Here is a 14,765-nt window from a genome sequence, read left to right as displayed (position 1 = left end):
CGAGTGACGTTCCTCAGGGGTCAGTACTGGGACCAGCGCTGTTTAACATCTTTCTTGGTGACGTGAACAGTAGGATTGAGCGCACCCTCAGCAAGTTTGCCGATGACACCAAGCTGTGTGGTGCGGTCGACACGCTGGAGGGAAGGGATGTGCCATCCAGAGGGACCTGGACAGGCTGGAGAGGTGGGACCGGGCAAACCTCATGAAGTTCAGCAAGGCCAAGTGCAAGGTCCTGCGCATGGGTCAGGGCAATCCCAAGCACAAATACAGGCTGGGCGATGAGTGGATTGAGAGCAGCCCTGCAGAGAAGGACTTGGGGGTATTAGTGGATGGAGAACTGGCTGTGAGCCAGCAGTGTGCACTTGCAGCCCAGAAAGCCAACTGTATCCTGGGCTGCATGACCAGCAGGTTGAAAGAGATGATTCTCCCCCTCTACTCTGCTCTCGTGAGATCCCACCTGGAGTACTGTGTTCAGCTCTGGGGCCCCCAACATCAGAAGGACATGGACCTGCCTGAGCGGGGCCAGAGAACGCCACCAAGATGATCAGGGGGCTGGAGCACCTCCCTTCGGAGGACAGGCTGAGAGAGTTGGGGTTGTTCAGCCTGGAGAAGGCTCTGGGGAGACCTTATAGTGGCCTCCCAGTACTTAAAGGGGGCCTACAGGAAAGATAGGGAGGGACTCTTTATCTGGAGGGTAGTGATAGGACAAGGGGTAATGGTTTTAAACTGAAAGAGGGTAGACTTAGATTAGATATTAGTAAGAAATTCTTCACTGTGAGGGTGGTGAGACACTGGCACAGGTTGCCCAGAGAAGTTTTGGCTGCTCCCTCCCTGTGCTTCTTTCCCACAGCCAGGTTAGACGGGGCTTTGAACAACCTTGTCTAGTGGAAGGTGTCCCTGCCTTCCCCTGCAAGGGGATTGGAGCAAGATGATCTTTAAGGTCCCTTCCAGCCCAAACCATTCTGTGATTCCGTAATTTTGTGTATGGATTTCAGGGAAAATGTATGGTCCTCCTCAGCATAGCTGAAGTATGTTTTAGTAGTTTGAAAAATATGGGAAGGAGTAGGTGAACCTAGGCGTTCTCTTAACAAATGACAATGTAAGTGGCACACTCTTACCACCAGGATAAGTCACTGTTAAAAGTAAAAAGATTCCTCTTAACTGCCAACCAGGTTCAATTAGGTGTTCTAGTTGCATCTTCTGTAAGCAAACAAAAAAGCAGCACTCTTACCCTGAATAAAAAGACAGACAACTCGGTGTCCCTTTGCGGCTTTGATCTAGAAACTTTGCATTGAAACATTCTAATACCTTATTATGTGGCAATCCAAAATAAGGGTATCTTCAGAGTAACAGTCCAAACAGAAGTATTCAAAACTTTAATACAGTAGCTGAGAACCTTATACTAAACACCTGTGAGTTGGAGACGTGGTGCTTGTTTTTTCTATTAGGTTTTTAGTTAACAGGATCTTCCAGACATTTTGTGTGTGCATATTTCTGGAAGCCACTGCTTTCATCCTCAGGTTGCTGAGAGATGGAATTATCTGAGGAATAATCTTTAGTTCAGTTTCACTGTGAAATTGAGTAGAATTTCTGGGATTCAGGATCAGAAGACAAAATGCTGCTACTGTTTATATCTAGAACAATATAAACCAGTTACGGGTTATCTAAAATGCTCAGTTTAAATGGCACAGAAAGTAACGTGCTATGGTACTTCAGTTATTCTACTGTATAGTGTTCAAGAGCTTCAGCATTCATACTTAATTTTGAATATATTCTATAAGATAAAGCGCAGAAAGAACTTAAATTTTCCTCAAATTACATAAGATTTGTTTTTTCAATGCAAATTAAGAGTAGTCTCTGTACAAGAGATACTGTTTTATTTTTTGTTAAGGCTGGTTTTGTTTGATTATTAAACTGATAAAGGTAAGAGGAGCTTCACTTGAAAAGTAACAGAATTGGTAGGGAGAACTGGGTTCCTTGGTGTTAAACATGCAGGTTTTTATCCTGGCAGAATGGCTTAGGCTTGCTGTCTTAACAGATTTCAGAGTTACCAGCAGTAGAAACAGTATCTTAAGAGTACAGACTTCTGTTACTGACGCTGTATTTTACCATTCACCTACATTCACTTAAACTGCTGAGAGGTGTGTCACACTTAGATAAGTCCGTAAAGCTCTTAACTGTTACTTGAATGCTTAAATTAAGGAGGGTTTCGTTTCTCAAATACAATATAATTATGTACAGTCTTATTGTATGTTCATTGCATGCTACAGTTAAAATTGTGCAGTGTTCCTTACATGCAGTTACATTTTACACTGCAGGTTTGGAAGATGATCCTTCTAGTTGCAGGATGTGATTTTTAAAATCTGCAAATTTATTGGTGTGGTATTTCAGCAAAGCATCAGTGATTGTGTGTATGTTATGTTGGCGAGGGGGGAAAAAAGCTGATTTTCTTTTGTCTTGACCACATGCTTCCTGAATAGAAAACAATTTGGGCAATGCAAGAACTGTTGTTATTTATAAAAGTTTATGGATATTTTTTTCTGGTTCATCTGACTGATCAGTCGGTTAGTTGCTGTTTTATTTACTTGTTCTAATTAGATGAAATACTAATTTTTGATTCATGTGTTTTAATGTTGCAGATCATGAGTCGGTTCAGTGGTGTTATGACAACTTCATTAACTACAGGTCCCTGATGTCTGCAGACAATGTACGCCAACAGCTGTCACGAATCATGGATAGATTTAATTTGCCACGTAGAAGCACAGACTTTACCAGCCGAGACTATTACATCAACATAAGAAAGGCATTAGTTACTGGGTATTTCATGCAGGTATGTGTGTGTTCTTGTAGGGAACATAGTTCAGTGTTTATGTGTTTTTTAATGTTAGTATGGTGCTTATAATCTATCAAACTTTTATTAATAATTACTTAAATTATATGTGGCTAACTACTACCTCTTAGTCTTTGTCAGACTGCCTGGTTATTACTCTAGTACTCTCTTTTTAGTCAAATCTTACTTGGAAGAGAAGTTGTAGGCAATCTGACTAATATCAAAATACTGTTTCTGGCATAATCAGTCAGGATTTGATCACTAATTTCTGAATAGCTGAGGAAGTAGCTTCATAAAACATTTTGAAGTAACTGAAGAGTATGTAGCTTTTAAATTGTTTGTTTATAATCTGGTACAAACAGGGGAAGTATAGTTGTATATAAATACTAATTATATGTAATCCTTATAGAAGGAGAGTATTTTCTTTTGCATACTTTTCCATATTTCTATTTCACTTTTACATGAGTCACAAGTACTGGAGCAGGTCTGTAGTCTCAAGATGTATGCCCTTTTGTAACTCTTTTGCCTCTTGAACCAGGATGGTGTGGAAGCCAGTCTCCACGGCTACCTCCTGGATGCTTTGCATTCCATCTTAAAGCATGCCTCCAAGCTAGAATGCAAGCTTCATTTTTTTTTTTTTTTTTTTTCTTCCGTTGATGGGGTTTCTTTGCATAGTATTGTCAGGCTGTGTTGTTTCTCTTCAGCATTCACCCCTGAGGCTAGAAGAGTCGCTTTGCTGGCTCTTGCAGACCCAGGGGTACAAAACCTTTAATGGGAGCAAGTCTTCATCCTCCTTGACTCTGGACTTATGGTTATGGTTTTCCTTGCAAACATGCATTCTAATGCACCTCGGCAATGTGTCTGCTAGAGCCTGATATCTCACTTCTGGACGACACAACCTTGTTATCCTTAAGAGGCTGACTGGTATCATGCCATTTCCTCATTTTTTTGCTTGAGCTATGCTCTAGTGGTGTTTGAGCACAAAAGCTTACCAGTTGAAAAGGGAGCCATTAGTCAGCGCTGTGCAGGTTAGAATGGCAAGCAGCTTGTCAGGCATACGCTTACCACATCCTGACTGGGGCCCAGATTTGAATACCACATATGTTTAAACACACACTACCACCACCACCTCCCTGCCCTGCCCTGGAATCAATGCCTTCCCCAGGGCTCAGCCAGTCTGTAGCAGCAACATATTTCTGGGTTTTTGGAATACAGGAGTCCCAATGTCAGCAAATGCATTTCACCGGATGCAAATGGGAGAGTAAGGCTGTTGGCTGCTTTGAAATATTAAAGTGTTTCTAAAGACTGACTTGCTGTAACTCCTCAGACAAGCGGGCTAGTCATTGTGTTCAGCCCTTTCTTTTGGGACATGTTTTCTTCATCTTTCTCGGGGGACACACATGAGTACACATTCCCACCTACCCCTTTAATTCTGTAATGTTTTGCAAGACCAAGAACAGTTCTGCCTAACAGTCCTTGCTGGGCCCCAGCTGGGTGAGGCAGGTGTGATTGCCACAGCTGTGCTTTGTTCGGCAGAGTACCCTATGGCTTGCTTAATTTCCTTGGACCTATAAGAGGTCATGTCCTTGAAAGTTTGTGCACTGTCAGCTTGTTTTATGTTGCTCAGAGTGAAACTCTCCCTCTAATAGATGTTTTCCTACCATGGATGTGGCACTGCATGGTTGGTGCAGGTAGCTTTTTGGTCTCTACTGCTCAGAAGTTAAAAGATCTAACTTTGTATTTTTGCTGTGAATAGTGTAGTGAAAGCCTTTCCAGAAGTGTCCTTGGGCTTCTGTGAACAAGAGGTTATTTACCACCTTCCTCACCCAAAAGCCTAACTGAATTTTTTAACTGAATCAAGAGATAGCTATGGCAGACCTGCTGTGAAGGCATTTGGAGTGGAAGCCATTTCAATAGTTTCTCCTTCGATGTGTTTGAGTCCATTTTGTTCTCAGTTTCTTTGCCTCTTTAACCTCCATGATAGTGTGATACCTGTTGGACCTTGACTCTGACCTTCTCTCACAAATTCCATATTGCTTTGAGTATTCTTCAGTAGAAAACTTAGAAATACCTACAAAAACTTATAAATACTGAAAAGAGATGTTATTTACCAGCCGCTGAAGTACTTAATGTAGTCTGTATGCACATTGTACCATCTCCAAGCAGATATTCAGGCTCTGGCATTTGGGGGGATCTTGTTCAGAAAACCTGAGTAATGAAATGCATGCATCATGCTTTGTCCTCATGTGTGGAATTCCAAGTCTGAGCACTTGCAAAGTGTTTGCACTTACAGTAGATGGTATCTGCATGTAAAGTACTAACGTCTATGGGCAACACTTGGCAGAAGTTGATTCTTCCGTGGAAAAAACAGTAGCAGCCATTGTTCTGAAATAGTTCTCATTAACTGCATTGTCTTATACTTTGGTAATTGCCTAGTGTCCGTAAAGCAATCATAAAATTTTACTGTAGAAATTCCTGTACTAATCAAAACCTGTGGTTGATGTCAGACAGTGTGGGCCTGTATTAACTGTTGAAATAGTACTAATTATATAGTTAGTACTAAGTACTGTAGATTTGCCTGTCTTCAGTTGTGTGTCAGTGACTGATAAATGTGGAATTTCTGCTGGTAACGAATCATCTCTTTTCCCTTCATATTTAAATAGAAACTTGAATTCCAGTAAATCTGCCACAGCTAAGCAAAGGGAATAGTAAAATAGTTTAAAACTGCCAACAATTCTCTGTGTAGAAAAACTTCTGGAAGGATAGATAGTGATAAGAAGTTAAGTGTCTTATAAAACTTTTGTGCTATGTCACTGGTTTCTTCTAGTTTTTATACTGGAAAACTTCTATTGGCTTTTCCCATTAACTTCCTGTATCAAACATCAGAATAGGCAAAGTATGTATAAAATAGAGTGAGAGTGGTGCTTGTAAAATCACTAAGAAACTGCTCATTAAAAATAAAATACCTCAGAAATACTGCTTTCTTAGTACTTACTCAGTATAGGCTGGAACGATGGGCTAAGGCCAACTGTATGAGCTTCAATAAGGCCAAATGCTGCACTTGGGCCACAACACCCCCAGCAGCGCTACAGGCTTGGGGAGGAGTGGCTGGAGAGCTGCCAGTCAGAGAGGGACCTGGGGGTGTTGATTGACAGCCGGCTGAACATGAGCCAGCAGTGTGCCCAGGTGGCCAAGAAGGCCAATGGCATCCTGGCCTGTATCAGAAATAGCGTGGCCAGCAGGGACAGGGAAGGGATCTTACCCCTGTACTCGGCACTGGTGAGGCCGCACCTCGATTCCTGTGTTCAGTTTTGGGCCCCTCACTACAAAAAGGACATTGAATTACTTGAGCGTGTCCAGAGAAGGGCAACGAAGCTGGTGAAGGGTTGGGAGCACATGTCGTACGAGGAGCGGCTGAGGGAACTGGGATTGTTTAGTTTGGAGAAGAGGAGGCTGAGGGGAGACCTCATCGCCCTCTACAACTACCTGAAAGGAGGTTGCAGAGAGCTGGGGATGAGCCTCTTTAACCAAGTAATGAGTGATAAGACAAGAGGGAATGGCCTCAAGTTGCGCCAGGGAAGGTTTAGACTGGATATTAGGAAGCATTTCTTTACAGAACGGGTTGTTAGGCATTGGAATGGGCTGCCCAGGGCAGTGGTGGAGTCCCCATCCCTGGAGGTGTTTAAGAGTCGAGTTGACATAGCACTGAGGGATATGGTGTAGTTGGAAACTGCCAATGCTAGGTTAACAGTTGGACTAGATGATCTTCAAGGTCCTTTCCAACCTAGATGATTCTGTGATACTTCAGTGCTAGACATATCCTGTCTTAAGTAGGGAGGGGGACTGGAAAATTGTACAACTGTAACATAATTGTAATTTGGCAACAAAACTCACGAACTAGGTATAGATGGTTATTTACTCAACAGAAGTAGAAAAACTAAGCTCACAATTTTTGAAGTGTTAATAGACATGTAGCTGAAATAACTGTAGTAAAGACTAAGCAAAAAATACTCCAGGAAGTAAGCTAAGGACACTGTTTGAATTGTAAAAGGCAAGCAAATGCCAAAGTTTCTTAAAGATGGGTCTTCTTTCCTCTTAGTGATGTTTTTTTCTTTTTTTGAGACTGATACTACCAGTTGCTTTCAAGAACTTGGGTATTTATCATTTTTATTTCCAATCTAGTCACGAAAGCAGAACAGGAATTGATAGTTGAAAATTTAAGTTGGAATTTAAAGGCTGAACAAAGTCCTGTGGTGTCTTCAAATCAAGCTTTGGAACCTTTTTTGGAAGACGTGGCTTAGTCAAACACAGACTGTATCAGGGTTGCTACAGAGGATGAAGTTAAGTGACCTGTGCTATACAGGAAGTTCAGTGTCACATGATTGAACTGTTAATTAAAATCTCATTCTTGCTGCTGCTCATTTTTTTCATGTTATTTCCTGTATGGAATGATGTATATTTTTGTAGCCTTTACATAATCAGGATCTTACAATAATTGAATGGTAATAAAATAAACCTATAACAGCAAGGTGGTCACCAGTGGTATTCATTTTGCTCTTTAAGAATGCAGAAGAACAGTTAAAAACTTTTTAACAGCTTCAGAAACATGGTTGTGTGCTGTGCAAGCAGAAATTTCAGAAATCCAAGCAACTGACATTGCTCCTTTGGTGGCTGCTAGCATTCTTTTTTCAAAAAGACAAGAAACAATCATTTCTCTAAACTCTCTGTCAACACTAGCCTGCCAAAATTTGTAGCCTTAAATCTAAAAAAGATTGGATCTTGTTGATGCTATGCCTGCTTTTGCCATTTTAAGTGCATTTGAATTTACAGTGTTTGACATGTTTGAAGACCCTTGGTTGGGCCCTCTAGGTTCAGTGATGTGATGGACAATAAATAAGCACAAGTACATGTAAAATTTCACAGGAGGGTGTGACATCCTTGAAACCTCTGTTACAAGAACTTGAACTAAAACCCTTTCTTATGGTGGCATGTGCCGTGGTGGCCACTGTTTCCATGTGGGTTTGTCATGTTGATAAAAGCATTGTAATCGTCTCTAAATCATTGGCAGGTGGGCTTTCTTGGTCTGCAGAGTAACCTGTTGCAGAGACCAAGGGCTGACTTGGCTCTTTATGATCCTTTTAGAGTCCTGTTTGAGTAGCTCCTTACTTGTGTAGTCAGTAGCGTTAATAGCTTCAATAGGGTAGCTTATTCACAAATGTTTTATACTACCACGACAGATTCCTTGATGATATCTGGGTTCAAGTGTGTTCCCTCGTATCTTGCTTACTACCACTACTTATTGAAAAATGAACCCATTTCTTAGATGTGCTTTGTATGATTCTGTGGCTTCTGTGGAAGCTCATGCTTTTTATACTCTGAAAAACATCACAGAAAGTTGAGGTTGGAAGGGACCTCTGGAGGACATCTGGCCCCAACCACCACTGCATTGCATTTTACAGGCGCTGGAACTGGTTGCGTGCCAGGGCTTCAAAGCAGCACAAGTGTATATATGCTGCCTCCTGTGTGTCCTCGTTCACTCCCCTATGTCAGCCTTGGTGCTTGCAACTGTGCTGAAGCAACTTGGGCCAGGAGGGAGCAAGAAAACGCAGTAGCTGACCAATCATCATTGCTTGCTGTGGAGCCATAGCTTCCCTCTGCATATTTTGTGTTAGAGCATTGCCATTAGTGAACCTGAAACTCTTTACCAATCTGTGTACTAAAGCATACTGAATAGAAACATCTAAATAGGTTAAATACCGTAGCTCAATGTTAGCTCAGGTCGAAAGAAGTCGTAACAGTATGTAACCACATAAGTGACTTATCCCCAATATCCATGTTCTAAGGAAACATTTTTTCTTAATTGGGGTTATTCCAGTCCCTGTCCTTCCCTGGAAATTAAGAGCTAACTGTAATTCTCTGTAGCATTTCTTTTTCTTTGAGTATGCTTAATTTAGTTATTCCAGAATCTTTTTACCTAGTTCAGAATTACACAAAGTAAACAAGAAATATATACCATTTCCTTAAAGAGTTGTATCTGGGAAAGCTAGATGATAACTTTACTATTTTAATACATCTGAGTGAGACTGAGGTGCTAAAGGTAACTTGTATTGATTTAAATTTAACAGCAGACTGTTTTCTAGAATGAAACCTAAATGAGTGAATTGTTCTCTTCTTTTATAGGAAGAACAGAAACAGATGAAGCACCCAGATGTTTTTGTACACATGCTTTACTTTTGATCTGAAAAATGAAATTGATGTGTTTTTAAAAAAAAAAAAAAATTTAAAAAAAGCATAATCCCCCAGCAACATGTGTGCTGTGATTGTGCTCAGTCTGTGACAGATGAGTTTCTAGTCTAGTTGGGTTTCCAGCTATACTGCTATTTAATTTTGCAAACGTTGGATTGAGTTGGATGAAATTAAGGCAGAATCGTTACAGACGGTGCACTGTTAATCTCCATTTAAAAGCACCTCCATGGATTCCCCAGACTTGAAATAAAGTAGCAGTGTAATGTCTAAAATCGTGTGTGAAAAGGTTTGCAGACTATTGAAATACTTTATGCCACTTGTAAAACAGGTTCTGGATATTAATATCGTAAAATGAGAAGCACAGGCACAATAATTAATTTGTTATTAAGGAGATATTCTGACTTAAAATTTGAGGTAGCTGTTGCTTTAGAAATCCTGGAATTTTAATCTGATAGATGGAATTTGCCTTTGACTAGGCAAAAAAAAAAGAAAAAGGTGAGATACCTAGGAATTAAGAAAACAAGGAAGTACACAGTCTATATTAAAGGAAAGCAGCTAACGATGATCTGCTTAAAAATGTGTCTTTCAGACATCTTTCAGCCGTTTTCCATCCTGCTTAACCTTTTTAGAGTATTTTTGTGTATATATATGTAATGAAATAAGTACTTGGGTCATCTTGAATTACCAGTATCAAAAGGTTAATTTTAGTTACCTGTTCTGTTAGATTAACTGTTCTTACAGAGGATATCCTAAGGATAACGGTCTGCTTTACCAAATCTTAATGAGCTAGGTATCGGAGCATCTTGGCGAGGTAGGCATTATTCCCTTTCATAGAGCAAGAAGCTTAGTCAGAGAGAGGTTAATTGATTTTCACCAAGGTCACAACAGAAGTGTGTTGCTGAACCTACATTTTCCAGCTCTGAAGCTCATGCTGTAACAAGACTGTTCTTATTTCTGACATACTAAACTTCCTGTTCTTACTGGACTGGCATATTTTTTTCAGGCCCACTGTGTGAGAGGATTTGCAGAATAATCTGTGTATCAGTAAAATTACCACTGAAACACAGTACTAATAAAAACTTGCAAGGCTGATGTGGCTTACCGGTCCCACAGTACTAGTACAGTGAGGTGCGTGAAGCGGATGTCTGTGGTAGACCACAGCTGACTTTGTGTGATGTTACAAACCTGTCCAGTAGATGTTCCTTTCCAGTACTTCTCTTCGTGTTGCTGCTGTTCTAATAATGATTCTTCTCTTTGGGTGATAACTATTTTTGTATGTTGCTTGAATTGTAGAATATACACTTACCGTGGCAGTTAGCAAAAACATCTGGCATCTTGATTGTGTCTATAAAAAAACCTGAATAGTTGAAGTGGTCAAGTAATGCACCAAATTTAGATGAGGTTTTGAAGTTGGGATAGTATGTTTTGTATAGAACACTTAAGTCAGCTTGAAATCACTTCATTTAAAAATTGCCTGTGGTAATGAAAGAATGTCTTTTTACTTAGGTGGCACATTTGGAACGAACAGGGCATTACTTAACAGTAAAAGATAACCAGGTGGTGCAGTTGCATCCCTCCACTGTTCTTGATCATAAACCAGAATGGGTGCTCTATAATGAGTTTGTCCTTACAACGAAGAATTACATCCGGACATGTACAGACATCAAGCCAGAATGGTAAGCCAAAAGTCTTAAAACAGTCATGACCTACTGTAAAGCTCTTTTCTTTTTTCTTTTTTAAATTGAGGTAATTCCTTTCACTTTTTCTGAAGCTAATATTATTAAAATGGTTTGGGGAATGGCAATGGCATGGACTTGAGATCTTGTAGATGACTAAAGTTTTTCTTTGTGGGTACTTGTTTCTGTTTGTGGCAGTTGTGTGTAAAACTTGGCTGCCTGGGCTCTGTATGCAGTGCACAGAGATGCTTGCCTTAAAACCAGTTACTTCAGTAAGTCTCTTGGGAAGGAGCTCCTGGAGCTGCTAGGTTTGGGGCTGTGTCCTAGCACCCACTTGTGTACCTGAGTTAAGAGATACTGGTAGATGCCTCTGTTCTCAAGAGGGACCTCTGGGACCTCTCTTGGCAGTAGGTGTCTCGTTTTTCTGGAAGGATCTGAACAGGATTCAGTGCCTTCTCAAAATATGAAGGAAAGAGGTGGTAATACTGGTACTGCCTTGTAATAATATCAGTTTGTCAGTAGAGTGTATATCAAGGAGATTGAGGCCTGATCCTCTGCTGGCAAACAGAGATCTGAATCATCTTGCCTGTCTTTAAGGTTATACTTCAACTGCCAAGTTGTAAGCTTTGGGGACATGGGAGACTCTTCAGCTGTTGTTGAAATTGTCCTGTTGTGCAGAAAGAGTTTGAAGATTTGTAAGCCAGAAAACATAGCATATATATATATATATATAGTCCGTAGCATTTTAATGGAAAATGTTTGAATCTTTCCTTAGAAATCTTTCTCTGAATAAGTGTTGTATAGCCTAAAGCAGGATCCTATGGCCTTGATTGCTTTTTTAAGCTTAAAACAGCTATGGCTGAACTGTACTTTTAACAAACTGATATTTAGGTGGGCTTCTGTGGCTTGACATTAAGCAGCAGCTCTACTGTATGGGCTACTGTGGCATGTATCGGAGCAGCAGTGTGGATCTGTAAGAGACAAGTGGCTGAACTGCAGGAGCATCTTGCGAGACCCAAGTGCTTGCTTTTTTGCTTTGGATGTGGGTGTTTGCACAGGATGGGACTGATTTAAATGTGTGTGCATGTGCGTAAACTTTCATTAATCTTAGAATCGTAGCATGAGCTGAAAATAACAGATAATATTTGTTTCAGTTCTAGAATTTCTGTAGGATGCATCTTAAAGTTTGAGTATTAGTAACAAACTTTTCCTTTTTTGACAGGCTGGTGAAAATTGCCCCTCAATATTATGACATGAGCAATTTTCCACAGTGCGAAGCAAAGAGACAGTTGGATCGCATCATTGCCAAACTTCAGTCCAAGGAATACTCACAGTACTGAATTTATGCTTTGAACTGAAGTTATTCAGAGGACAGCTTTAAGAGATGAAAGGATTCAAAGTTCAAGTTGTGCTCTTCACTTTGGTTCAATAATGGCCTTTATTTGAAAGCTTTTTAATTTTTCTTTACAGTAAATATTCCATTCTGATTTCATAAATTAAACATTTATGCCTCCCTTTTGTGTTGACACTGTAGCTCATACTGGAAAAGCTGATCAATGTTTTGCAGTTTATTGAAAGTAGTTCTATATATAACAATGTTATAAGCATTTCTTTAGAAATGGTTGAAAATGCTTCTAAAAATGTGATTATCGACCATGGTATGCATGATCGTTGTAATTGTTGACATTCCTTTTAGAAGTTGTGAAATGTTACAACTTGTGCTTATGTAGACACAATCTTCGGCTTCAGTACAAAGGTACTGACTTCAATAAAGTCTATTTATACTAATTTTGTGCCACAGTATGTCAGTATTTCTATTGTTTTGATCAAAACCTGAAAAGCCATTTAGTCTCCCATTAAACTGCTGTTTTATTGACATGGCAGTAGTTTAATATTTTAATACTAAAAGTGTGGATGCTTAAGCAGCACAGTTAAGATGACATCAATATAATGCATATAATGTTAATCCCTTGCAAATTTGTTTAAATTATGTAGGAAACTTTTAAAAATGAAGTGCGTGCAGATGTTTTTGGAGAATGCATTCTTCAAACATACTCCTAGATATTTCTTGGACAGAATTGTAATAATATGTCCTGTGAAGTGTCTGGCCAGTTAGGAATTACCCTGCTGGGCAATGTTCAGATGCGGTTTAAGATCCACACAAATAGCAGCATAAGCGACACTGTAGGTCAAATTACATTGCACCATTGTAACTTTGTAGTGATTTTCGGTGAAATATGACTTGACAGCATTTTCAATTTGGGCAAGCTAATCCCATGTGGCATTTATAGTAAGATTTGATCGGGGGCTGGAGCACTTCCCCTGTGAGGTCAGGCTGAGAGAGTTGGGGTTGTTCACCTTAGAGAAGGCTCTGGGGAGACCTTATAGCAGCCTCCCAGTACTTAAAGGGGGCCTACAGGAAAGGTGGGGAGGGACTCTTGATCAGGGAGTGTAGCGATAGGATGAGGGGTAATGGTTTTGAACTGAAACAGGGAAGATTTAGATTAGGTGTAAGGAAGAAACTTGTTACTGTGAGGGTGGTGAGACACTGGAACAGGTTGCCCAGATGGGGTGGTGGCTGCCCCCTCCCTGGAAGTGTTCAAGGCCAGGTTGTACAGGGCTTTGAGCAACATGGTCTAGTGGAAGGTGTCCCTGCCCATGGCAGGGGGGTTGGATCTTTAAGGTCTCTTCCAACCCAAACCGTTCTGGGATTCTGTGACTCAGTGTATTTGATCAGATTCCTGTTTTCCCTCTCCCTGGAATACACTGAGATTTGGTCCTTCTGGCAAAGAGAAGCTGCAGCAGCTCTTGCTGAAACAGGTTCCCCTAGAACGGGCGCTGTGTGCTGTCATGCTGTAAGGCTGAAGCAGAAATAGGTTATGTTTGGCGAGGTGGCAACTAACCTCAGTTTGGCTAATCTCAAGCACTAATGTTTTGGGGTATCCTGTTTAAATAATAGCAGTTAGCTATAGCATTACTTGTAATCAAGCAGTTTGAGGATTTTCTTCTAATTCCAACTTTTTTTTTATAAATCGCTGTTTTGAAATTTTTTTATTAGCAATGAAAACGTGACTGAAGATTAAAATTTGAGTGAATTTATAATACACAGTGGGACTTCTGAGTCTGCCTCAAGTTCTGTAAGCAAGTGAAGGGATGGGGGATCTCCCCAAGTCAGGCATTGTGGGATGGGTCTGGACTTTCCTGCCCTGTGAAATAATTTTCAGTAGGAAGGAGAGAGGTTGAGTCTTCATAAAATGTTGAACTGGATTAAGTTTTCTGACTGCAGTTAGGAGAATTTTTATTTAAAAGAGCAAGGGTCCTAAACTTCTTAAACAATTTGTATGCTTAGGAATACTAGTTTGAAATCAAATGTTTTGCAAATTCCTGCTTTAGGATAACTCAAGTTCAATATGTGGGGTTTCATGATGGCTTGCTTGCCCTCCTTTTGGGGGGCAGAGGGGACTACTTTGTGCAATGCTGAAAAATGGCTGCTCCCTGGGTAAGCATTTCTCTAGTATTCATGTGAAGCCTTCAGCTAAATGGTGTAGAACCACCTTCTGTGTGACTTTTCCTAGGTATGGCAAGGTCCACAAACACAGCCAGTTCTCAGCATGAAATCCCTTGAGGACCCCAGAACCAGCTGGCAGAGACTGCAGTAGCTCTGGTCCTTGCGAATGGGGGAGCAGATGGCTATGGCTGTGAGTGGAACTTGACACGGGAGAGACTCTGGCCTGGTTTTCTTTTTTTCTTCTTTTAATTGTCATACCCACAACTCAGCCTGGGCTGTGACAGCCAACCTGGGATCTTTCACTCTCCTCTGTCTTTGCTACCAGGAATGCAAATACTACAGGCCAAATTAATGTCCTCTTGACAGCTGTGCAACCCTGCCATCTTCCAATTAAGTCAGTGACACCTGTGCAATCCACCTGAAGGCACTGGGGTGCACTGGTGTCACTGGCTTAATTGGAAGGCTGCTGGGTATCCCAGCTGTCCCCGGGGTTGGAGCAGGCCCT

The 14,765-nt window shown here is 40.7% G+C and overlaps 1 protein-coding gene across 1 annotated transcript in view; it reads left to right on the top strand.

Moving 5' to 3' along the window:
- The window catches only part of DHX15 (DEAH-box helicase 15), a 49,272-nt gene extending 36,732 nt beyond the window's left edge, over positions 1 to 12,540 (top strand). Inside the window, exons 12-14 of the mRNA XM_074865911.1 lie at positions 2,640 to 2,830; positions 10,583 to 10,752; positions 11,975 to 12,540. Coding sequence (XP_074722012.1) covers positions 2,640 to 2,830; positions 10,583 to 10,752; positions 11,975 to 12,092 — 479 coding nt within the window. The 3' untranslated portion in view covers positions 12,093 to 12,540. The remainder of the gene's footprint in view (positions 1 to 2,639; positions 2,831 to 10,582; positions 10,753 to 11,974) is intronic.
- Positions 12,541 to 14,765: the final 2,225 nt, after the last annotated feature.

The sequence above is a fragment of the Strix uralensis genome, chromosome 4, assembly GCF_047716275.1.
Source record: "Strix uralensis isolate ZFMK-TIS-50842 chromosome 4, bStrUra1, whole genome shotgun sequence".
NCBI classification, from domain to species: Eukaryota; Metazoa; Chordata; class Aves; order Strigiformes; family Strigidae; genus Strix; species Strix uralensis.
The sequence above is the reverse complement of the archived record's forward strand: the minus strand, read 5'-3'. Positions and strand labels throughout refer to the sequence as shown.